Raw genomic sequence first — 25,978 nt, forward strand, 5'->3', positions numbered from 1 at the left:
TTGCACGACGTCTGCCTTTGTCTACAGAAGAATGCATTATAAATTGTCGGCAAAATCCGCTCGCACATTTCTTCGAATCAGATAAAGTTTTATCACCGAAGGCTATAGATACTTTATCGTTGTGTTTAGTTGGATTAGACGGTTGACCACAATTTACCAACACCCGCAGAGAGGTTGCAGTTCTTTAGATGCTCCTCTAATTTGGTATGTTTATGTTCATTTACCAGCCGCATGATATACAAGTTAAGACTCCTAATAAGGGGGTCTCTAGGGTTGAGGTGTCTCGCAAGATCACGTTCTTTTGCTAAATTTGCGGCTTCGGCCGGGAAATGCGGTATGATTTCAGGTATTCTACCGGCCGGAATGAAGCGTGCAGAAGCTGAAGCGATGACCTTGTGGAAAGCATTCTCGCCTTGCCGGACATCAGTCGGAACGGGAAGGGCAGCAAAAGATTTGTAAAGGTTGTGTAGTTTTCCCAATTGGCTTTTTTAAAATTAATGAAAGTCCGCTTTTCAGAGGTGATAAAATTGGCAGGTCGCTCAATTGAAAGGAGTATGGGCAGGTGATCAGAAGCTTAAGTAAGCATCGGTGCCATTCAACGCAATTTATGAGCCCTGCACTGACGATTGAGATGTCAGGCGAGCTGTGGCAATTACCTGCAATTATGGTGGGGGCATCGCCGTTTATAGTGCAGAAAGTCATATTGTCTATTTGCTCTGCTAGCTGCCTGTCTCTACTGTCGACTGGCAAGCTGGAATGCCAGAGATCGTGGTGAGCGTTGAAATCGCCAAGGATAAGGCGGTTTTCGCCACAGAGTAGCGTACTAATATCAGGGCGATAGCCACTTGGACAGCAGGTGGTAGGGGAAATATAGATTTTAATTATTTCTAGGTGAACATCGCCTGACTGGATGGTTATGCCTTGACTTTCTAAGGTATTATCCCTGCGGCTGATGTTAAGCTGAAATAGACTATATTGCACGGTGTGATGAGTGATAAAGGCAAGGCCACCACCCTAACACCTTGTGCGATCTTGCCCATGAATGTTGTAGCCATCGCAAGTTCGCAGATCCGATCTGGCAGTTAGCTTTGTTTCTTGAATTGGAGCTATACGGATATTATTTTTATTCATGTAGTCAACTATCTCTGCGATCTTCCCAGTTAAAATGTTACCATTAAGTTGCAGAATTCTGAAGTGCATAGGGGAGTGGGCAGTCGTCACTCTGATAGTCAGAGATGGATGAAGGCGCCTTGAAGGATATAGGCTTTGTCGAGTGTGCTGTCCGATTGCTACTGGGGTACCTGGTGTCAATGAGTTGGTACTAGGGTTTTTTGGCAGCAAGGTGCATCTATGAAGGTGGCATAGGCCAAGTCATAAACTTCATTGGACCGATGCCGCGATCGTAAATACTCTGAGCCGGCATACGGAACACACGGTGTGGGGGACAAGGAGTTGATGACTCCTTCTTACGCGAGTACGAGTGTTGGAAATGGAGGTGAGGGACGGGGGTAAAAGCTGGTGCCCGGCATTACTACTATCCATGCTACGTAAATTGTAGTGATAGATTGTAGCGGCCGCGTTAGGTGGAAGCGCCATTTGGCGTGAGCAACAGTGGACGGTTGATGTGGACTGCTGAGCAGCGTCGCTGCTAGAAGGTGGCGGAGGTACGTTTGAGAGTGCTTAAAAACAGTGGCCATGTAGGATTAAAATATCTGGCGCTCGTCTTCAACCTGTCTTTGTCTAGTTTCGTTATCCTGAAAAATGCAAAATGGCGAGGTTGATATCATTACTAAAGCCTGAAAAACCAGCGAGGAGTCTCATGTCGTCCTATCTCTAGTAGCCAAGACACTTGAAGCCATCCTGCTTACTTATTTGACCGCAAATCTGCGGCTTGGGCAATCATCAGCATGGCTTCCGAAAATTACATAGTATCAACACCGCGTTTGACACCATCAACACACACTCCCTAGGGAAACGCGAGTAACCTAGCTCAACTTCGATCTTGATACTCTTACCTATCCAGAATCAACCCCGACATACTTGTAACGTGTTCCCACATGACAACATCTCTTCAACTGTATTGTGGAACCAACACCCCTCTCATTATAGTCCACCCCTGTTGAAACAGCAAGTTTCCTTGGACTCCTGTTAGAGGATATTCATGACAATTTGTGATCGGTCGCACTTATTGGATGGGGCGAAGCATTGCTACAACAACAACAAAACCATCACACAGATAAATTGTGAACTGAATCAAGAGCGTTTCTTTGTCTTTTCCCCAAGTACTGCTAGCAAGAGATTTAAGGATTTTATTACGGCTCTGGATTTTCGTTACAATTGCGGCTGCATTCTCGCCAAAATGTAGATCCTGATCAAACGTCATACCCAATATTTTGGGGTGTAGGAGAGTCGGTAGCGTAGTGCCATCGACGTGGATGTTTAAAATGGTCGACATTTGGGACGTCCATGTTGTAAATAAAAAGCTTTTGATAGGTCTAGCGAAACGAGTACTGTTCTATGGTGGGGGCTTCGATTAAAACCGCAATTTATCTGGGCGCTAATGGGATTTAGCGCGGGTGGTGCTATGAAGTTTTCTGAAGCTGGTTGCGAAGTTCGATCAGGATCTACGTTTTGCCGAGCATGCACTTGGGGCAAAGATAAAGAAACGCTCATAATCTCTTATACCTTTTTATTTTTTCTTCTAGAAAATGAACCGCGTTGAACGCGCTGCTTGGATTCTTATGGATCTGATACAACCACCTATTTCCAAGGGTTACATGATACGCCCTGACAACAAATATGCACCCGAATTAGTTGATCTCGTCTCAGAGTTGGGAATTTTTGGCGTAATTATAGGCGATGTTGACAATATAATATGTAATTATCAAGCGGGTCATATGTTGCGCACGAAACTGTCGACAGCAAACGAGGGCGGCGTTGCAGCTGGACTCGGCGCACTGGACAGCCCCTATTTACTGGATTAGTGTTTTAACTAAAACTTTATATTTTTTGTTTTAAAATCTTTTTTGTAGTCTTGTCAATAGTTTTTGCCACAGAATAAGTTCACTTTTATATATATGTTTACATCTATACAATAATACCGAAAGTCTCGTATATTTTTTAGTAAGAAACAAAAAATTGTATATATACAGCTGCTAGCATTTTCGAGATCATTATATAATTAGATTTGATGCAAAATTTTTACCAACCAATTATCATGTAATATGTCCAAATTGAATAAAAAGAACCAATGCAAATTTTTTTTTTTTAATACAAATCATATTTTAATATATACAAATATATGTATTTGTATTTTGTAGAACATGTCACAGCAATAATCAAAAATATATTAACATACGCCATTTAGAATTATTAAGAAAGAAACAATTAAAACACAGGTGAAATTTAGACCTCAGGACACACTACTACACACATCATAATATAATACAAATACCCTCGTCTTCGAGGACCTGTTTGGTGTTATCAGAGGCGCAGGGAAGGGCGAATGAGTGGGTTACATTTTTTTTTTAGACCCTACACTTCCGCTACACTACTACTTTTGTTGATCCGGACAGGCCATTTGGTATAGGAATTGTATCATTGTGCGGGTTGGACGGCCTGTCATACGATCTTTCAGCAAATATGGCAAGGTACCAAATTTGGTTAGCATACCAACACCTCGAATATCTAAATGTGCCCAATCGACGCATGGCACCATTTGCTGAAATAAAAGAAGAAAAAAAAATTGTTATTAAGTTTGCTTCGGTTTTGCTTACTACATACTAAAGAATAAACACTGTACCACAATTTGCGGGCCGTTGTCTGGGGCGGAATTTTTAGTATTATGCATGAAAGACTGTGGTATTGTGGATAAGACTAAGTGTGATAACTTCTGCATAAACGTCAAAATTACAAATAGAATGGATCATCTGATTTGTAATTGACCATGGCGCGTGAAATTTCTAAAAATGTGACTGATTAAGGTTCAGTTAGTTTTACTTATGACTATCTCTAGAAATATGACGCGTCCAACGCTTTTATTTAATTGTGTGATCAACGCCATGTATTGATGAGGAGTGTGATGACTAGTACCTAGGACCTACCTAATTATTTTCTAGCTTTTAGTATAATTATTACTTCATGTAAGTATTGTTTTCAATAAAACCGTTTAACTTAAAAATTTTTTTTTAATTATTTTATTTTCAAGTTTTTAGTCTTTATTTAATTGCCTATTATTTCTCATTCTATTTGGTTCATTTAGAGACTCATTATTACAAGGACTCTTTCCTGACAATTTGTTACAACCTAAGTCCTCAATACATAATCCTTCCAAAGACTTTAATCGACTCTGCGCCACGTATGGTTGTCCCTCCTCTAACTCCAAAATATTTTGATGGCACTTCTACCGGACTGTATGCAATATTTGTTCCAAATATGAGCCAAATCGGGCATCATAGGTCGCTTTCTATTCATGTATCTATGTATTATGTGTTCCAAATATGAGCCAAATCGGTCCACAAATACGATTTTTGTGAATATCTCGATCCATGCGCCACCTAGCGGCGATTTTTTTCACAGGTCGATTTCTATTCTTGTATGTATTCTGTTCCAAATATGAGCCAAATCGATCCACAAATACGATTTTTGCGAATATCTCGATCCATGCGCCATCTAGCGGCGATTTTTTTCTTATTATTGCATTGTCATCGGGTTCTGAACTATATTCCAAGTTTCATGCTTGTAGCTTATCGGGAAGTTACTTAAATTTCAATTACAAGATTCGTTCACAACGGCCGTGTAGCCGTGCATGCGGCTATGCGGCCTTTCAACTCAAGCTAAATAAAACCGTTTAAAAAAGACAGAATATGTACGCTATCTGAAACGGTAGTGATGTATTTTCGACGGTCAGAAGAGGGTAAAATTTTTACCCGCTTTGAAAAAATATGACTACAAAAATAAATACCTTCCCACGAAAGCCATTACAGAAATTGTTTTTCAGCATATCAGTGCCACCTAACGCCAAAGCAAAATTGAATACAAAGGACCAGGATCGAATAAAAATTAAAAAAATCAATTTGGCCACTTTAACTGACCTCTATTTCAATTAGAGTTGAAACTTTCATTGAAAAACCGGACATAAAAGAAACATGTGTTATTCATATAAAGTACATATGTACATCAGTTATTTAGTTGAACTTTTCTGTCTTTGGCGGAACTTAAATGGGTTTCGGGTTCGATGAAAAGTTTTACAGTCACACTTGGAAGTGATCGTTATACTCTTAAATGTGTTTCTGTCCCTTAAAATTCATTGACATGTTCATCTGCTTCGTATAATAACAAACTTAATCAGAAGATCCTCCAAAAGTCTTTGACAGTTGAATCCATGATGTGTTACTAATGTTACCAAGTTATTATTTATCAAAATACATCAGGGGATAGACTAGCCCAGCGGCATTCGGCCTAGAACCATAAGATGCTGATCCGAAGCGAGCTGGATTCATATATTCTAAATTACAATCCTTAAGTGTAACATTCCTCTCATCTTGTAGCGTTTTTTTTTCTGGCTAAAGTGTTACGCTTTTTGTACGCCACATAAGGGTTGTTGTTCTATTCTAAAAAAACCGGCAACGCCTTTGCGGGGTATTTCGTTCTTTTGTGGAAATTGTTGCCTGTTCGCGGCAAAAGCCTTACACTTTTACCCTGTATAAAATGACGGTGTGGCAGTGCAACTCTGTGAAACTCTCAATTCGCTCTTAAGTTCCACATATACTGTGTTAATATGAGTGAATATGGTGAGTTGAAATGTTCTTTGTATGCACTATAAATGTTGAAAATTTTCTGGGGTGGGTGGCTTTACCATTTACTTAGGCAACAATTTATTTCAGAAAAGAAAACGCTATTAGTGTTCTGATTTTTAGGGCCAAACACAATAGTGAGTTACAATTCTTTGTATATTTAGAATACCACTGTTTAGGCGAAGTTTTTTCAAAATAAGGTGTAATATGACAATTTTGGGGTTCTTGTAGGAATGAGAAAAAGATTCTTCGAAAGTCTACAGGGGAAGATCCATGGTTTAATATGACGTGAATGCAAATTGTTTCTTTTAACAAAGACCTATTTCAATTTTTTTGGGAACAAATTAAACATATGTATATAATGATAATATCAAAAATATGGAAGTATTAGTTTAGCACGGCCTTACTTATGGAAGCCAACCCCAAACTACCCTAAATGATGAATTTCTGTAATTAAATCCAGTAAAGGTCCTGCATGGATATTCACTTAATAGTTATGTGAAAAAAGTACTAAAAATTGCATTTTTTACTCCTGAAAAATGCAAAAAGCAACACTTTTGCGGGAACAACATTGGTGAAAATTTTTCAGATAGCCGAATGATAGAACGAAGAAGAATTTAGAGCGAGACAATTGAAGGCTTACTTCACCTGGTTATTCCACCATGTTAATTGACTATCGCTGTCTCATTCTGTATCTCTTACTATCACCCGCTGAAGATAGCCGATCCTATGCGCCGCCATATTCAACACCCTGTCAAAACGCTAAAAAAATAGCCATATTGAACATCCTGTCAGGCAGTTGACAGCTCCGACACATAAGCAGTTTTTCATATAGATGAGTTTAATACATGCTTATGCATTATGAGTAGATAGCATGTATTTTTATGGAGAATGATAGAATGAGCGACACTAGCGCCATCTGATATTGAAAAGTAGCCAACTCCCCAATTTTGTTCCAAGCAAATCATAAGAAGAATTTGACATTTGCTTTGGCTAAGGGTGTTGGCACACTTTGCAAGTCAAATTATTTTTCCCACTGGTTGGTAAATTTTCTAACATTTTTCACAATTAAAAACTGCAATATAACAATCGAATACGACACCAAATATGTTAGCAAGTATTTTTGTTGTATAGGGAGAATGTTTACAACAGTGCTTCGCGAAATTTCGTATGTGAAAGTGCAAGGCGTAATAAACTTCAATTACCAAGCCTGAAGTTCCTTCATATTTACAAACGTAGCATCTTGGTTGATTGTGGCGATGTTATTGCAAATGTCATTCTGTCACGGCCATGACGGATAAGATATCGCACTTGTTTTATCCAAAATGGACTGGGGCCTTATTCTATAACTCGATTCGAAGGGAAAGGTGATTGAAAAGCTGTCACATTTTAATTTAATTTAAATGTCTTTTTTTTTTTTTTGTTTTTTTTTTTTCAAATGCGTAACAGTTACGTTATAAAGACGATACACCCATATAGTAAAACCTCAAAATCGTTTTGTATTATTTGGTCAAAAATACATGAGAAACCCGATTTTAGAACATATATTTTATTTAGCCCGTTAACTCTCGATGCATTCGTTTTTTTGAAAGTTGGCCATATTTTGTAAAGATATCTAAATTTTTTTCTCAGTTATCGTTTTTCGATGCTATTTGTGGCGTACTGCTTTTAATATTTCCTACAAATTTGCGTTCCTATATGTTTTGTGTCGAATCCCACAAAATTTACTAAATGGACCTTTATCGCTTTTAAAAATAATGACCCAAATATCTTCTAATGAATATAAATTATAATTGTTTACTTAAAATATAGAAAAAAATAAAAATTCTGAAAAAAAATCGTTTTAAATAAAAAATTATTACTTACATGTAAGATTGCAGCCGCTAAGCAAGACGAGGCTGGACCCTTACCATTATTGCTCACATCAAAGCTAACGTGATCTGTGGAAAACAAAAATATGAATAAATATTCGTATTTAGCTTTATTATTATAATTATCATCTCACTTGTAACCAAATACTTGTAGTAATTCCAAAGTGGTAAACGCCACATGCGATCACCGGTTAACGAGCCAGCCTTTTGAAATTGCTTCCATATATAATGCGAATTTGAGAAAATACCCGTCGCACCGCCGCCCAATGCTTTCTTTACTCCCCTGCCAAGCGTGGCTACATCAACCACAAGGCGTGGTTTATATGTGTTCTGTGCATATATTAGAGGATCAGCCATTACAACAACACCAGCTTTGTCTGTATCCTGTTGAAGGTGATATAGGTTTAGACATTTTTTTTCTTTTAGACACCAATTTAGAGCTTACACGTATCGCCATTGATTTGCCGTTGAGCAGCGTGACTACGTCACCTGGTTTGCAAGCCATACCCGATGGCATATTCTCGCAGAGTGGTATAACGGCAGAAATATTGATTGGTAACGATAGAGCAGCAGCAGCTCTTATTGAAGCGACTACAATCGCCGCACCGGCCATGGCACCACGGTACTCATGCATACCCTTGCATTTACGTAAGCAAATGCCACCACTGGAAAGTAAAAATAGCACACAAAGTTTTATTTAGCGCAATTTTACTGTGCCACCAAATGGGACGAATCAATATAAACAAGAATGTGATAAACAATTTATAAAAATGTGAAAAGGGTGATAGTATTGCAGCGCGGATCGGTTTGTAATTTTACATTGTAGTTAATTTTTTTGTTTAGTTGATGTGAGCACAATCGGACACCAATTTAGTAAATAGAAATGCAGGAAATTAGAAAAACAAAATTGAGGAGTAAAGGAGTAAGATGAAAGGGGAATTCAATGGATAAGTAAATGTAAAGTTGTTTAAAGAGATGAATACTTAGAAGAAAAATCAGTATAATTATGATCACGGATAAAGACTTGGATGATGATAACAACGATGTTTGTTGGTTACAAACAATGGAAAATGAACGAAATCGGTTAAAGACCACGCCCACTTTTATATATGTAAATGATTTTTATAAGGTCGCTATATCTTAGCGAAAAAGAGCTTTGTATCAATAGAATTTTACTTTCTTAATTAAATTATAACATTAAATTGGAAAACACTAAAATTTTTGAAAATGGGTGTGTCACCGCCCCTTTTAAGACTAAGAAATTTTCTATGTTTCGGGAGCCATAACTCGAAGAAAAATTAACATAATATGTTATTATATTATAATGAAATTGTGTACACATATTTTCCTTATAGCACAAAATATTTCTAGTAAAAGTGGACGGGATCTGTTAAAGACCACGCCCACTTTTATATAAAACAAGTTTAAAAGGGTAGTGGACTAGAATAACAAGCTATAACTTAGCAAAAAATAGTTTTGATCAATGATATTTCACTTATCAAGTTTTATTGTAAGAGGAAATGGGGACATTTTTCTTTTAAACGGGCGGTGCCACGCGTTATGTAGAAAAGTAATTTATCTGAAATGAAATGTACAATTGAATCTCACGCTGAGTATATAATGTTCGGTTACACCCGAACTTAGACACCTTTACTTGTTTATTATGTAAGAAAAACTGAAAAACCCTCGGAAAAAATCCACACGAGTTTTGAGAGACTAATAATTTTTACTTTGCTAGACTAAAATTGATTTGGCTGAAACACAGCGTTCTCGAAACAATTCAGAGAACTTAAAAAAAATCCGAAATTTTTCAAAAAGGTTTTCAGAAGCTCGGCATAAAATCTCTTCGGAGGTTATCGCGCCTTAAATTTATTTATTTATTTATTTTTGAGTTTAGTTTGCAAAGTTTGCGTTAAAAAGTTCATCTAAATTTTTCCTAAAATATCGTAAACTTAAACAGAATTTAATTGTGGAAATTTGAAAAAAAAAAAATTCCATTTATTTTATTGTTCGCAGCCTCATGTCATCTGATGACAAAAGAACGAAATTCCAAAGTGAAAATAAAAAATGGACAATTATCCATGAAGAAATAACAAAAATTAGCTGCCTATACAGTAGACTGGGTCGAAAAAAAAGTTGCTAATGTCCGCCCCTAAAGGTTCATGCACATTATACGACGCGACATGTAGCGACAAAATATTCTTTGCATGTATTCTTATGGAGCCACCTGAAATTCATGATATTTTTGGAGGAAAAATTATTATTAGGGTTTGCATTGAAAAGTTAATAAAGATATGCCAAATATCATAAATAGATGAAGTCAAAGTAAATAAGTGAGTCAAACCTGTTTTTTCGTATTTATAATAATACTACGAAATTTTATTTTTGTTTGTTAACGCGTTCAGCAAATTGAAAAAGTAAAAATGTGGTCGTGGTCCGCTCTTTTCCCTTATTTGAAGGGCTGAATTATTTTTTTTTGAGAAATTTAGTATAACAGCTGTTATATGAGGTGAAAAGTCAGACTCTGACTTCTGACTACAGTCAGTTGTACCAAATTTCTCAAAAAAAGAATTCAGCCCTTCAAATAAGGGAAAAGAGCGGACAACGTCCACATTTTTTACTTTTTTAATTTGCTGAACGCGTTAACAAAAAAATAATAAAATTTCGAAACATAGAATTTCGAACTTCGAAGCCGATATCTATTTTTTGGAGGCTAACTTCGAAAAACGGAGATAGTACTTTGTTTACTTAGGCCTCAATCTCTAGCTGACCTAATCATGTGAAAACGATTTCATAGCTTAAGAGGTCATTAAACGGAAATGTGAAGCTTCTCAAGGCCAAAATAATGGCATATCAATTTTAAAAATCCGACTTCAAATAACCAAGTTATAACGAATAAACCTTTTCGGCTGTATTTCGAAGGATCAAAAAAAAAATAAATTCTTTTTCCGAAACCCTCAACATAATCTTTAAATTTAGGGGCGGACATTAGCAACTTTTTTTTTTTGTATGGGGACCAACCTAGTCTACTATACAGCCGTCCTAAAAAAGAGTGTGGGTTTCTACAATTTTACTGAAACTGACTTATTGAATTTAACTTCCTTGTTGTATATTGGAGAACTTGAATTTTTTATTTATGCAAAAAAAAGACTAATCTTCGAAAAAAATATGCAGATACCCACATTCTTAAAAAAAACTTATACGGCACTGCAAAATGACATTGGGCAACGCCATCTGCTCAGTCAGAATTGTGAAGGACCTCTTCGAGCCGTTCGGAACTAAACGTTGTTCCAGACAGGTTAACACCATATTGTGCGATTTCTTTAATTTCATGCTGGAGTAAAAAATACAAGCTGCAGAACTTAATCGCTCTGGCACAATGTTCTTTAAAATCATGCAACTACTGGTGGGTTGAACACCCGCTTGCTCCAAACTGGAATAACAAGCGGAAAAGATGGGAAGGCCATTAAGAAGAGTCAGCTCATTTGCCCCTTGACAACCACGCCACTGTTAGCAGCCATAATTTGGAAACAGTAAAAGGCTTCGTATATTTGGGTACCAGCATTAACACAAACAACAACACCAGCTTTGCAATTCAGCCAGGAATAACTCTTGCTAATAAATGCAACTTGGGCTAAGTAAGCGGCTATTGAAAAGAAAAGTCCTCGGCAAACGAAAATTATGCTCTACAAATCACTTATCGTACCCGGCATGCTATATGCTGCAGAAACATGGACCACGACAACATCAGATACGGCGACTCTGGAAGTGTTCGAGAGAAAAGTTTTTCGAAAAATTTACGTACCTTTAAACCCGCACTGTAAAACCGGGCTAATTAATTTTTCAAATTTTATCATACAAATCTTTATAAATTTACTCACCTATTGAACGTCATACCCTTGCCTAATAACAAAATTGGCTTTTCTTCGGGCGCTGTACCACAATAGCTTATCTCCAATAATACCGGTGGCTCACATGAACCTTTCGCAATCATTAAAAAGGAATTTAAATGTTGTTGTTCGATCCATTCCATTGTACGAATTTCCACTGTAACACCACAAGGACACAAAGCATCAACTGTCGCTTGCGCAAATGCTGTTGGTGTCATTTGATTAGCTGGCGCATCACTTAAACGCCTTGCAAGATTTTGTGCTTCGGCTTTAAAAAGTCCACGAGTCCATGCATCTATATCGGGTGAATCATACAGTTCTAATTTTGGTATATGTGTTCGATCCTGTTTCCTTTTATTATCCTGATAACGCCATACTGCTAATGCACCGCCTTCGGCTGCTTGTTCGGGATATTCCATGGAATCGATGAATACTTCAGAACAGCCTTGCATTTGTAAGCTACGCGCACCAACACCAGCCGCTACACGAACATTTTCCTAGAATATTATCGAGGTGAAAATATGATTAGGGTAGTCCTTAAAAAAAAGAGGAGCGACTTTTTCCAGTCTTACCCCAATACCGTTAGGGTCAAATATATCCATATTTCTATTTACATACATAAAATTAAGATTATGTATATACATATCGTTAGCTTTATTCACAAATGTCAAAAGTTTTAAAAAAATTGGGGTTTCATAGATTTTGGTATATGTAATAAAATACAGCCTCAGTCAAACTTTTTAAGTGTTAGAACCATTAAACCGGAGCTATGACTTTTCTAAAAAGCTATAATCGATGATCAAAAAGTAATACAAGTTTCAAAATCTATTGCGAAAAACCAAAATGTTTATAAGAGACCACCACAAAAATTTAAGTTGGCCTGCACATTTTTTTAAACGGAATAAATGTGCTTTATTTTGAGTAAAAAAAACGAAAACATCCCATAATGCGAAAATTCCAAAATTTTGTAAAGATGGAGAACGCTAATGCAAAAGTTTATAAAATTATTTTTAGGACATCTCTATTCGTGCGAAAATTTTCCTAAATGTATGCTACAAATTTACTCATTTGTGTAAGGCATATACCCCATTACAGGGGGTTAATATAATTTGTTTGATCTTGCTATAAAAGAGGGTGTGATATTTTTAGTTTGTTTGTGTAAATATACTGCAGTTTCGACTACATTGAACCTTCTAATGGCGTTTTCTTTTGCGAGAATAATGTTGCCCTGTTGGTTTTTTTTCAGAGCTCTCGTGATTTTGCCTGTTCCTTTCAGAAAATTAATTTTGCATAGCGTCAAGTGACCTAGTACATATGTGAAAGAGCCAAGAACGGAAAATTTTATTCGAGAAAGGCGCCGGAAGCGGGATGGAGAAACGCGTTCGCTAATCAAACACTCGCCGAACAAAATACCTTCTGACTGAAAATGAATTAGATGACATATTTTCCTTTTTCTTTTAATTTTCAAATCAATCAGCTATAAATTATTGAGAGATGGAGACTGATTGGATTAGCATCCTGACTCCACTGCAAGTTTGAAAACGCCTTTTGCTTATTAGGAGGGCTGGTATATGCAATAGGTTCGGTGCGTCTTCAGAATTCATCACATACGGTATTCATGCCCTGCCTGTAGATCAACTTGACTCCATTGTATCTGCTGAATCGTGGTGGTAGCAGTTTACTTGGTCCGTCCCGTATTTTTCTGACCATAACATTAAGCAGCTGCCTTTCTTCAGATTTCTAAATCTCTAGTTATCGAAGAGTTTTGCTTATTTAGGAATATCAGCGTAAAACCGGAAGCTGTACGACACCTCACTTCGGTTCATCAATAACTGCGTAACATCTGTGCCCTTTGCTGCGACAAGGCCACCATTATTTCACAATAGTTTTGGAACGTTTATTCATTGAAGGAATGGTAGCGATGTTTCCAAAGGGAATGTCAAAACACAGTTTATGTCAAATGGGGACAATGGCGATCAAGAAGAAGTGGAAGTATTTCTCTATACTTGCGCTGATCGCTCAACATTTTGCATTAGTTTCATCACCGCTGTTATAGTAGCTGCCCAAGGTTGAAGGCTAGCAAAAGATATGTGGTTGTTCCTTGTGCCAAGAGAGAGCGGGTTTCTACATTATTTAACTTAAACACGCACTGGTAAGCGGCAGGTCACAATATGTATAGAAAAAAAGCCAAGTACTTGATTTTCCAACAAAAGCAGGGCTGACTTTCCTCAGATTACCTGGGCCAAATAGCAGTATCGAAGAAATTGCTTCCCCGGTGGAGGTGAAGTAGCCTTCGAACCTTTTCTAGTGGTTATATATAGCATTTTCAGGTCAAATGAAACTTTTTTCATTTTAAATGAAACTTTTCATTTCAAATGAACATTTTTCATTTTGAACGAAACTTTTTTCATTTCAAATGAAACTTTTTTCAAGTCAAATGAAACCATACTACTAAGGTAATTGTCAAGATATATTTATATCGTACTTTATAACGCTATTTATCAAATTTTTCTTTAAGACAATTATTTCTAATTAGCCACATTGAAGGCAAAATTTTTGCTTAAATTTTCTTTGTGAATTCAAGCTGCAGTTAAGGTCGGCTTAGTTTAACCTTGCCTTTTGATCGTTTAAATTTTTTAATAGATAAAGTAGCAGGGTTATACGCTAGGCAACTTATATAATACAATTTAACCACCCACTGAAAATAAGCACCTATATTTTTTACTTGTATCTACTTCTCTTATATATAAAGCACATTCTTCTTTTACATATACTTCCTTAATAACGTAGGAATAAAGCAACGTAGAGAACAAAGAGAAGGAACTAAAGAGCATGATGTGAGCGTATTTCATATTGACTGTCTGACACCAACTAACACATCGGTTGAATCCTCTCTATTATGCTTTTCTCTTTGACCAATACTTTATCTATTAAAAATTGAAACGATCAAAAGGCAAGGTTAAACTAAGCCGACCTTCACTGCAGCTTAAAATCACAAAGAAAATTTAAGCAAAAATTTTGCTTTCAATGTGGCTAATTAGAAATAGTTGTCTTAAAGAAAAATTTGATAAATAGCGTTATAAAGTACGATATAAATATATCTTGACAATTACCTCAGTAGTATGGTTTCATTTGAAATGAAAAAAGTTTCACTTAAAATGAAAAAAGTTTCATTTAAAAGGAAAAAAGGTTCATTTGAAATGAAAAAAGTTTCATTTAAAATGAAAAAAGTTTCATTTAAAAGGAAAAATAGCTACGTAGTTCCAAAGTCGTCGGGGGAAACTTAAAAAGTCGAAAATTTAGCAAATCTTGCATACTCTAACAGGAGCTCAGAACATAAACACAAGCGGCAGCGTATGCGTTTGCATTACAAAATGCTCCTAAATGTATGCTACATATTTACTCTATTGATCTTGTTATAGAAGAGGGTGTGATCTATTTTTGTTTGCTTAAGTAAATATACTGTGGTTCGACTAAATTGAACCTTCCAAGTCTTCCTACTACTCCTTGCTAAAGGAACAAGGTTTATAGCGTAACCTATAAATTAATTCTCTCACTGCCTGGCTGTTTTAATCCTTCAAACCTTGAAATAGATTCAACAACTCATGGTTGTCACAATATTTTTGGTCCAGCTTCTTTTCAAGTTTGTAGTGTTCGAAGACTAATCCCTTTGATGGGATTTATCTTTCCTTGCTTTCGTAATAAGAAATTGTTATCGTGTAAACAGGGCTCACAGTGTTTTGACTATAGTTCCAAGAGATCCTTCCAACTCATTTTGAGTTTTGATTCTGATAGATATAACGAAAAAAGCCCATTCACCTAATATAATCGCAAAGGCTTCGCTGACTAGGTCATGTTTTACGAATGGACGAAGACGCTATGGCTAAGACAGTATTTCAATCGACACCGCAGTTTGGTAGCAGAGAAAGGGGGAGACCTCCACTGAGTTGGCAAAAGCAGGTGAAAGAAGACTGACCCCCTTGGCGTTAGTTATCGTGAAACAGGGATAGTTGGCGTGACTTTTACGAAACGGTCAAAACCGCTTAGACGTTAAGCGCCAACTAATGATGAATGGACAGATCGAGTTGAGTCCTGAACGAATTGACCGATCATAAATTTAAAAAACTTACCGAAAACCTTCGAAGGATGGTCATGAGCTAAAAATGGTTTCAGTATAAGTATAAGACGGCGTAGCATCCATGCTAATTTCATCTTTCTTACTAAATACCTTTGTAAGTATCCAGGTTAAACGCTGAAATTGGGTAAAGCGTCTCTAATACCTCCACAAACGTGGCACCGCCCCTTTTTATGTCGTTTCATACAAATAGAATATTTCATTTTGCATATATTTAACATGCTAGACCTCTGAAATTTAATAGAGGTTAAATAACTGCCAGAAAATTAGGGGATGATGGAAAACTGGCTCCGCACCACACGTACAAATAAGGTTTGGTAGCGGGAATGGATGGAGTAGTCGGAATGGAAGTCAAAGTGAGAGGGAGAGGGCATGCCGTCTACAATCGAGAGCAAAATTTACATGTTATATATTTGGCTATGCTATTGACGTTTGTGGTAAGACTGAAAAAATCGTTCATTTAACTTTTAAGGAACACCCTAATTAACATATATCATAATTTGTTTGTTTATAAAATTATTAATAGCTGAAATTGCTTAGTTATTCCATTGTAGTGGAGACTGCGTATTTTTGATGAAACAACAAATCATGTTTGGCACCTAAGAATTTGAAATAACCGAAACATTCGATCGGATATTTTAGTTATGCCACGTTTCCACCAAAGCCGAACTCTGCGTTTGCCAACTCTTTTATGCCAAATATCTCTGGACAGAAGTTAAATTTTTTTATTCTCGCTTTCGATTGTTGATAGCGAGGTTAAAGCGCATTTTTGTATACCTCTTCCGATTTTTTATACATGTTTTACGAAACTATGTCATACGAAACTGGCAAAAAACCGAGTACGGGTTTGGTGGGAACGTAGCATTAGGTAATAATTTACGGTCGAGTGCTAAAATACGTCTCCAGTCACGTAAGGATCTTCAAGCCGCGTGCCTCCGAAATTGTATTTCAAAGTACAAAACCGCAACAGAGTCCTCAAGTAGCTTGCCGGCATTACTAACCACTTACAAAGCAATCCGGCCGCTTATGTGCTACGTGTCACAGGGATCTAGCCCCGCCTCCAAGAGGAATAAGGAAACATTTTCGTAAGTACTATAATGAGACTCGGCACCTGCCTACGCAGTCGTTTGATACAGATAAGCATAACCCATAAGCCTAATCCATTCAGAATCGGTAAACACCTATGCTAGGTCGAGCCCGGTCAATATACGCTATCCAACCCTTGCAAAAGTAAGCAACCTATCAAAGAAGACACGAGCCACCCTAACCCAACTTCGTTCTGAATACATACGCTATGTATTTATGTCCTGCCTGCGATGTGTCTCCAATATGGCACCAACCATCTTTTCAATTGTAATGTGGAACCTACGTCTCTACCGCCAATTTCCCTATGGTCCACGCCTGTTGAAACTGCTTTTTTCCTTGGACTTCCGTAGGAGGACTTTGATTGCAATTTGTGAGTGGTCGCACCTATTGAATGGGGCGAAGCACTGTTAACACAATAACACACTTTTTGAACGTGTTTTAGCAGTCGACCTCGGTGGTAAATTGGTTTCTTTTTTTTTTTTTGTAATTTGTTTCTTTATTTTGAATTACTTTGTTGATCATTAGCAAATACCATGATGAAATGAATATTCAGGTGTTCTCATCCCGTTGACGTGTTCCCTTATTCTGACAAGATCGGCATGCATAATTTAGAATTCTACTACGATCGGAGTAGATTTTACTACACGTTTAGAAATATAATAACTACGTATGCCGCTACCAGAATTTTTTAGACATAAACATAAACGTAACTTTGTATTCCCCAAAAGATTATAGACAACATTTTCGAGAAAACTTAATTTTTGAGGAAATTTGTACGAAAACTTTAGCAATAAAAATTTAGTACTTTTGTAGTACAAGTAAATACTGGCAAATAGAGCTGCCGAAAAAGTGAGGTTATATTGTTGACATGATTCAATTACTAGAGATTTGTACTCCAATGATGACAAACCTTTCACACTCCCAAATTTCAAAATCTGGACGGGTTGCTTTTACGAACTAAGGAAAACTGGGAATAATTCAATCCCCTTCAGCGAAAATTTTAGTAGAAAAGTACCTTTCGTAGTATATTAGTAGAATAAATTTGTAAATGCCAACTGGTTTTGGGGGAAATAATTAAATTTCTACTAAATACATATTTCGTGAATTGATAGTTATGTTGGCTTGGTCCTTCTATCAGAATTTATTTGAAGAATACCGTACGTCAGAATTTTATTCAAAAATACACTATCATAAAATTTGTTTTAAAAACTCCCTATCTGAGCATAAGTTTAATGCATTTTGACATAAGGAGTTAATGAAAAGCATTCTGAGATAAGGCGTTCTACAACCTAGTTCTGATATATGATGCACGATTTTGAACAGGCCGCCAACATGGGGTGATACGCTACTCAGCAGCCGCAATGAACTGACAAACAAAAATTACTTATTGTCTTAGAATTTTATATCGCCCTTGAATTTGCCAGAAGAGTATTTATGTTTTTATTCTGAAATTTAGGAAAGCTCTTTTCTGTTTAAGTATTCATGACAGTGTTCCGGATAAACCGTTAATTTAGAATATTCGGAACATGTTCGTTTGATACTTCCTCACGAGGTTCGAATATTCCAAATAAGTAAATATATATTCCAAATATAAAACGAAATTCTTAAATGGAGATGAATGTTCCGAACATACGAAATTAATAAGTTAACCTGCTCAATGAGTACATTTCTTTATAACATCTCCATTATTTAGTAATGACATTTTCAATTTACTAGTCGAATTTTTGACGATAAACGATGAATTATAAATTGGTTTAGGTTTCGTATGTTCATAGGTTTACGAATGTGCACAATTCCTTAGTGTCCGTACTTTTCATAAAATTATATATGTTCAGCCACACTAATAGATCATGACATAGTTAATAAATTCATTACAAAATTTTAAGTTTTTCAGTACTTATCGGGCATTTGTAAACTGATTGCCTCCTATTTCTACTACTAATATTTTTCGAACAATCGCAAACAACACAGTAAACGGATGTTAATTCGACTTGAAAGCAAAATGGCTGCAATTGTCAAATTTCAATTCGTCAATTCGTCAGCCGAGCAAATCTCTTGTGGGTTGAAAGTCAACGTGGAGAAGACGGATATGGTCTTGTTTACAAAGAGGTACAAGGTCCCTACAGGGGAAACCTTGCACAAAATATCTAGGAATCATCCTAGACAGTAAGCTGTCATGGAAGCTCAACGTGGAGGAGAGGGTGAAGGCTTCAACGGCACTTTATGCATGTAAAAGAATGCTGGGGTGTACGTGGGGCTTATCGCCCACTCTTTCTCATTAGGTTTTTACAGCGATTGTAAGCCGTATTCTATACTATGGAGTTCTTGTTTGGTGGAAAGCCACACAAAAAATCACCTACCTCAAAAAATTAGAGGGGGTATGCAGACTATCAATGCTTAGCATTACCATGAGCCGAGCAAACCTCTTGTGATTGAATCATGTGTTGTTGACATCACCTTTATTATTTCATCACGAGCAAATACTTATAATACCAGAGAAATAAAAAGATATTTTAGGCGACCACTTCAATATCAATATTCTTGTTCTATTCATAAAATCCACGGTTTACCATTCAATTTTACTATAATTTGCTTATTAACAATTTATGCAGCTACCGTCGCTGTTTTTAAATTTAAGTTCTTGTACCTAAAAAGTTGAATAGCGACATTCCAGTTAGACTTATATAACAAAAACAGTTGGCACACAAATTACATTTACTGATTTTATTTTACACAAGGATTTTATTGTCAAAGAAATTTTTTTTTTTAATTGACGTTGTTTTTGAAAATTTTCAACTGTCGGCATTTTAAAAATATTTCACTCGTAAAAAACCGTTTGTCAAAAAATAATTTATCGAGTTTAACGCGCCTTGAACTATCCACTTAACTATCCATACACAAACTATATCACTTACCATGCCTTCGTCCAACATTTCTAACTCATTAAAGCCAGCTCCTTCGCGCCCCACACCGATAATCGCAACAGACCGAAATTCTTGATCAATATTATTAAATACTTTTCCTCTGCCCAAACGTCCAGATAGATTAGTCCTATAATTGAAAAATTTAATTAGTTCAACTATCTAAATGATCAATTTAGGCTTACTCTTTGATTAATTCCGTTACTTTGCCTTGTACACGATCATCGAATTTCTCACCACTCGATGTTAGCTTTGGATCCTTATCGCCCTCCTTCTGATACAGTCCAATAACAAGTCCTTTCTGTTGCACAACGAAAGAGAACGACAAGTGTTTTGTTCATGCATTCTCACTAAACGCAAAGTTTTTTTTAGTAACTGTTAAATGCTCTTACCGTCACACGCGAATCATCAGCGTAACAACGCCTACCGACTTGTTGGAATTGTTTTAGATTCCGAAATCTCAGCAGAGATTTTGTTAGCCAATTTGTCATGCGCAACGAGGACATATTTTACAAGTAGTTTTATCGATTAAAATTTAATTATTTCCTTTTATGCAAATTTTTATATATAAAACAGTTTTCAGCTTAAAAATTTTCAATAAAAAATAAAATTGAAATTTGGATTTGACTGAATATTTTTCACAGCTTGTTACAGTTCGATCGAGTGTCTAGAAACAAAGTACAAATGGTTTGTACTTGAGAGCCAACTAATGTACCGCTGGGTTTGTAATTTTAGTGTTTTTCTTTTCATCAAAGTGCATTTTCGAATTTTTTCAAAGTGAAGTATTTCTGTAGCATAATTTCTATTCAGATTTTCAATGCAATGGTAATTTTTTGTTTAATAAATCAAACGATTTATTCTTTGATGAGTTGATGTTCTTAATTTATCAAAGAGTTTTAAGTTAAAAAATTTGTTAAGCAGTCCTAAATGGCTACTGCAACAACTCCATTTTATACTCAGCTGTACTAGTACATAAGATATATGAAGATACTTTGTTCCTATGACTTTAGTTGGCGCTTAGCCCTGTTTTCCGCAGTTAGGAGTACCAAAGGAATTAATTCCTTATCCACTCAGCCTTCCTAACACAACGGGTACTACTTGTTCGTTTTTTAAGAAACACCTACATTTTTACACTCCCTTGTTTACGTAAAGCTCAGGATCCCTTCAGAATCATTTCGAGGCTGTTTCGGGACAAATTTGGGGCATTTTACGTATTCTTTCGGATACACTTCGGGGCTATCTTGGAATCATTTCGAGACTACTTCGGTACCAATTCTGAACAATTTCCTGATTATTTTAGGTATCATAGGGCAAACTTCAGAAGCATTTCGAGAGAAGGATCACTTCGGGTTTATTTTTAGACTGTTTCAAAACCAATTAGAAACACTTCGATTTAATTCCTGGATAGTTTTCAAGCGCATCCCGCTTCTTATTTATTTTGATTCAAGGCAATGATAAATTAAATGCACAAAATGGGAAAATTCACATTAGGCATTCTTAAGTTCCTTTAAAGGACCCCTTATAATTCATAAAATTTCCAATCGGCTTAAACAACAATTTCACCTGACTCGCATAATATGTCTACGAAATTACACAGAAGTAGTCCCAAAATGATAGCTAAAAAGTTTCGAAGTGATCCTGTAACTGTACCGAAATAGGTTCAAAACAGTCTTGAAATCATCCTAAAGTTGTCCCGAAATCATACCTTAAATAATACGGAAGCGATACTGAAACTGTACCGAATTGGTTCCGATATCTATAGTCTCGAAATGATTCTAAACTTTAGTCCGAAATGTTCGCTAAACGGTGCCGAAGTAGTCCCAAAACTGCCCAAGAATATACGATACATTTACATCCCCTTCAAAGATTTAGCGACATCCGTCTATCCTTTACGTATGGATAAAGCTCCGTATTAGATGATATGCATGAACGATAACGTATGTTTAATCCGAAACCCATGTTTTTACGTGATGAGTAAAACGATGACGGATGTTACGATTTGGTAGCAGTTTTTCAAATTGAATTAGAAAATTTTTTTCCGAAATCGAAAACGGGAACATGTATGAAAAATTAATGTGTTTTTCGAATTCTTTTCTTGTAGCAGATAAAATAAGACCCCCCTGCTAATCCTGAGGGACTAGGTTTGGCATAGAAACCAAGTTCAGACAAAATGGTATACAGGGCCGAATCGTAAAGGATCGAATACAATACGAAAGAAAATTACTTGATACGTCAGTTGTATAAGTTAAATGGGATAACATACGATAGCAAAAAAAAATCTCGATTTATTTTGAATCAAGGCGATTCCATACCAGGTGGTGGCGAAGCGAATTCAACCAATTCGCTGTGCCGAAGAATGTCAAGTCAAAGGAAAATTTTAATGGATTTCGATTAACTGACATACAAGGCGAATCTATACCAGGTGATGGCAAAGCGAATTCAACCAATTCGCTGTGCAGAAGAATGTCAAGACAAAAGAAAATGTTCATTGATTTCAATTAACTGACATATTATTGTACAAGGCGTAGTATGGAAAATTATCAAGAAGCAATCAGCTGTTGGGATAACAACACCTGGTACTGAATTCGCCTTGACTGACATATTAAAGTACAAGGCGTTGCAAGGCGAACTCAGTACCAGGTGTTGTTATCAATACAGCTGATTGCTTCTTCTTGATTATTTTCCAGACAGCGCCTTGTACTTTAATATGTCAGTTCAAGGCGAATTCAGTACCAGGTATTGTTATCCCAACAGCTGATTGCTTCTTTTTGTTAATTGCTCATACAACGCATTGCACAACAATGTCAGTTAATCGTAGTCTATGAAAATTTTCTTTTGACTTGACATTCTTCTGCACGGCGAATTGGTTGAATTCACTTTGCCACCACCTGGTATGGATTCGCCTTGTGTACAACAATATGTCTAATAGAAATCTATGAAAATTTTCTTTTGATTTGACATTCTTTTGCACGCCGAATTGGTTGAATTCACTTTGCCACCACCAGATATAGATTCGTATTGTGCCAGTTAATCGAAATGAATTAAAATTTTCTTTTGACTTGACACTCTTTTGCACGGCGAATTGGTTGAATTCGCTTTGCCACCACATGGTATGGATTCGCCTTGAGGCGTTGTATGGAAAATAATCAAGAAGAAGCAATCAGCTGTTACTGAATTCGCTTTGCTTTGAAGGAATTGCTCTATTTCGGACCGAAAGTAAGTTGGAACATGTTTTTAAGTCATAATAGAGAGTAATGCCCGGTTTTTTAGTGCGAGTTTAATCTCCAGTTAAAGTTGACTATAGTTTAACCCTGCCACTTTGTTCGATAACATCAAATTTTCCTGCCCATCTCTTAAGCAGCCGAAGCTGCAGGGTCAAACTCTAGTCAACTTTAGCTGGAATTTAAACTCGCACTGAAAAGTCGGGCGTAAAACATAGTCGGTTTAAAATATCAAAATATAATCAATTCAGCGATTGAGTTTAAGGGCCAATTAATGGTGACTTATCCATAACCAGATAAAGCAGCTGATCGAACCAACCTTATGAAAATCAATGTAATCGATTAATGGTGCCATACCATAACGCTAAAGCCATAACCATACCATAGCCAACCAATTGGTTTTTAGTTTTTCGCCATATCCCTGACCTAAAAATATTTGAGTTGGAGAATTTATTAACTTTTGTAGATTTTATTCATTGTTTTAGGATACCGTATGACTAAGAGACTTATTTTTTGTGGTATATGTTTGTTGTTGTTGTTGTTGTAGCGATAAGGTTACTCCCCGAAGGCTTTGGGGAGTGTTATCGATGTGATGGTCCTTTGCCGGATACATATCCGGTACGCTCCGGTAACACAGCACCATTAAGGTGCTGGCCGGACCATCTCGGGAACGATTTATATGGCCACATTAAACCTTCAGGTCATCCCTCCCTCCCCACCCCCAAGTTCCATGACGAGCTTGTGGTCGCCAGGGCCTCGTCTGTTAGTGAAACGGGATTCGCCGCTCGAAGGTGACGTTGACAATTGGGTTGGAGAAGCTATATATTGCGCTACACAACTCCTTTAGTGTTTGTAATTTTTTGCGTTTCCTTAATTTTTATGAAATTTTCACGATTTTTAGGTTAAGGTACCAATAACTGATGTCAATTTGATATGGATAAGTAAAAATATGGTTATGACTATGGCGTTAGGGTTAAGGAAGCTTAATTGGCCCTTTAATTACTCTTAAATATCATGCCGAATACGAATCATGTAGTACTATCCGTATGTTATAATACTAAACCCATTTTTTTACGTGACAAGGATTTAGAAGTGCTGAAGTCGCATTGAAAATATCCAATCACGTTGAACAGAATCTTGAGAAAGCACCAACCCGCGAAACATCATTCAATTTATCTTGGTTTAAACTATGGCAGAATTCGGTCGTCACCATCGGTAATATTTTCGCGAAAAAGAAAATGTATTGTGATTGTACAACCCCCATCCAATATTGACGCGTACTGCCCGCAACTTAGATTTGCATGAGAAAAACACGAAACTAATTAAGTAACTGTCTTTCGAGTGGTTGCCGATTCGCGATAGAATGCGACGACTACATCATCTTATGTCCCCAGAACACCATCTACATAATGAGGCGAGCATACTCCCCATTAGGGAGAGAAATGAAATGCTACCCTGCTAGACAGCTATCAGTCATTTGAGGCATCAATTGACAGATATGGCTGATGGAAATTTACATCACAGCGTAAAGGAAAGTTTCTATCAGGTTGTTAGAAGCGACATAACAAACATGATGTAAACATTCTGTATACGTGTATACACACACATAAATACAATGGTTATGCGAGTGTGACAGTGATGTCAAAAATTCTGTTGTGTTGGGAGTTTCCGTCAGCTCTGTCTAGCAGGGTAACGAAACGTTCCTGTTGAATACTCAGAAACCCGGGCATCCCAACAGACATCTGATTGAAGAGCCAACACCGCCTAGGGACTTAAGGAGTCATCTCCGTAAGCATTATAAGGAAATACAGCACCTGAGAACACAGCTCCTCATGGAACTTGGGGGTAGGGAGGGAGGGAATGGCCTGAAGGTTTAATGTGGCCACATAAATCGTTACCGAGATGGTCGGGCTAGCACCATAATGGTGCTATGGTACCGGAGCGTACCGGATTTGTATCCGGCAAAGGACGATCACATCGATAACACTCCCCAAAGCCTTCGGGGAGCAACCTTATCGCTACAACAACAACAACAACAACAACAACAACAACAGCCGTATGAAGCTAAAAACACAAGCAGGTCCTCAGTGAACTCCACAAACAGGCGTCGGACCTCTATGCCAGGAATTGTCCCGTGAATCCTGTACTCAGAGAACAATACCTAAAACTAGCAGAAGATGAACGCACTCTCCCTAGGGAAACGCGAATCACTCTAGCTCAGCTTCGATCTGTATACGTAACAGGTTAAACTCTTACCCATCCAGAATCAACCCCGACATACAAAATATATGTCCTGCTTGTAGTATGTCCCCACATGACACAAACCATCTCTTTAACTGTATTGTGGAAACAACGCCTCTAACACCTCTTTCATTATGGTCCACCCCTGTTGAAACAGCAAGTTTCCTTGGACTCCCGTTACAGGATATTGATGACAATTTGTGATCGGTGGCTCCTATTGGATGGGGCGAAGCACTGCTACAACAACAACTAAATCATCTCACAGATATTTCTCTAACTTAATCTTATTCAGCTCCCTACGTTACGGAATCGTAGGGAGATGGCAGGTGTGTTATTTGTAGTAAAACTTATTAGAGGGATGGTAAATAGCCCTTTTCTGCTTGGTGAAATTTTATTTAATGTTCCCTTTAGATCATCTAGACATTTTCAACCGCTTCATATAAGCACATGCAGATCGAATTTTGAAATGCACGAACCTCTTCGTTGTCTGTGTAATGACTTCAATAAGCACTGCAAACACATAGCCACGAACCTCTTCGTTGTCTGTGTACTGACTTCAATAAGCACTGCAAACACATAGATACGTGTGACTCAATCGACATAATAAAAAATATCTGCTGACTACCTTAAATACGCAATGATTTGGGTGGGTGGCTTGGAATCACGTCCTATCCAGCCTCCCACACATCGCAACCCTACTTGTTGTGTGTCAAATATGCATCAGCTGCTCAAAATCACGTCTATTCCGACAGCACTAATAATCATTTTCAACATTTCAGCAAAAGCGTATATAATAATAAAATTAAAGGGAAATTAAA

General features: G+C 37.0%; 2 protein-coding genes across 9 annotated transcripts in view; one reads left to right on the top strand and one right to left on the bottom strand.

Moving 5' to 3' along the window:
* LOC137250811 (glutathione synthetase-like) overlaps positions 1-3,268 on the top strand; it is a 117,223-nt gene extending 113,955 nt beyond the window's left edge. For all 8 annotated transcript variants that reach the window (XM_067784362.1, XM_067784361.1, XM_067784359.1 and 5 more), the window contains one exon: positions 2,706-3,268. In XM_067784362.1, the coding sequence (XP_067640463.1) occupies positions 2,706-2,984 (279 nt within the window). In that variant the 3' untranslated portion in view covers positions 2,985-3,268. The remainder of the gene's footprint in view (positions 1-2,705) is intronic.
* LOC137250809 (cytosol aminopeptidase-like) lies at positions 3,247-21,944 on the bottom strand. Its single transcript, XM_067784355.1, has 8 exons — positions 20,091-21,944; positions 19,884-19,999; positions 19,693-19,828; positions 11,548-12,053; positions 8,112-8,331; positions 7,801-8,050; positions 7,662-7,735; positions 3,247-3,721 (listed from the first exon to the last, which is right to left on the bottom strand). Exons 1-8 carry the CDS (start codon positions 20,202-20,204, stop codon positions 3,554-3,556), a joined length of 1,584 nt encoding a protein of 527 aa, XP_067640456.1. The 5' UTR covers positions 20,205-21,944; the 3' UTR covers positions 3,247-3,553.
* Between the last annotated feature and the right edge of the window lie 4,034 nt (positions 21,945-25,978).

Source organism: Eurosta solidaginis, chromosome 4 (assembly GCF_040869045.1).
Source record: "Eurosta solidaginis isolate ZX-2024a chromosome 4, ASM4086904v1, whole genome shotgun sequence".
NCBI lineage: Eukaryota > Metazoa > Arthropoda > Insecta > Diptera > Tephritidae > Eurosta > Eurosta solidaginis.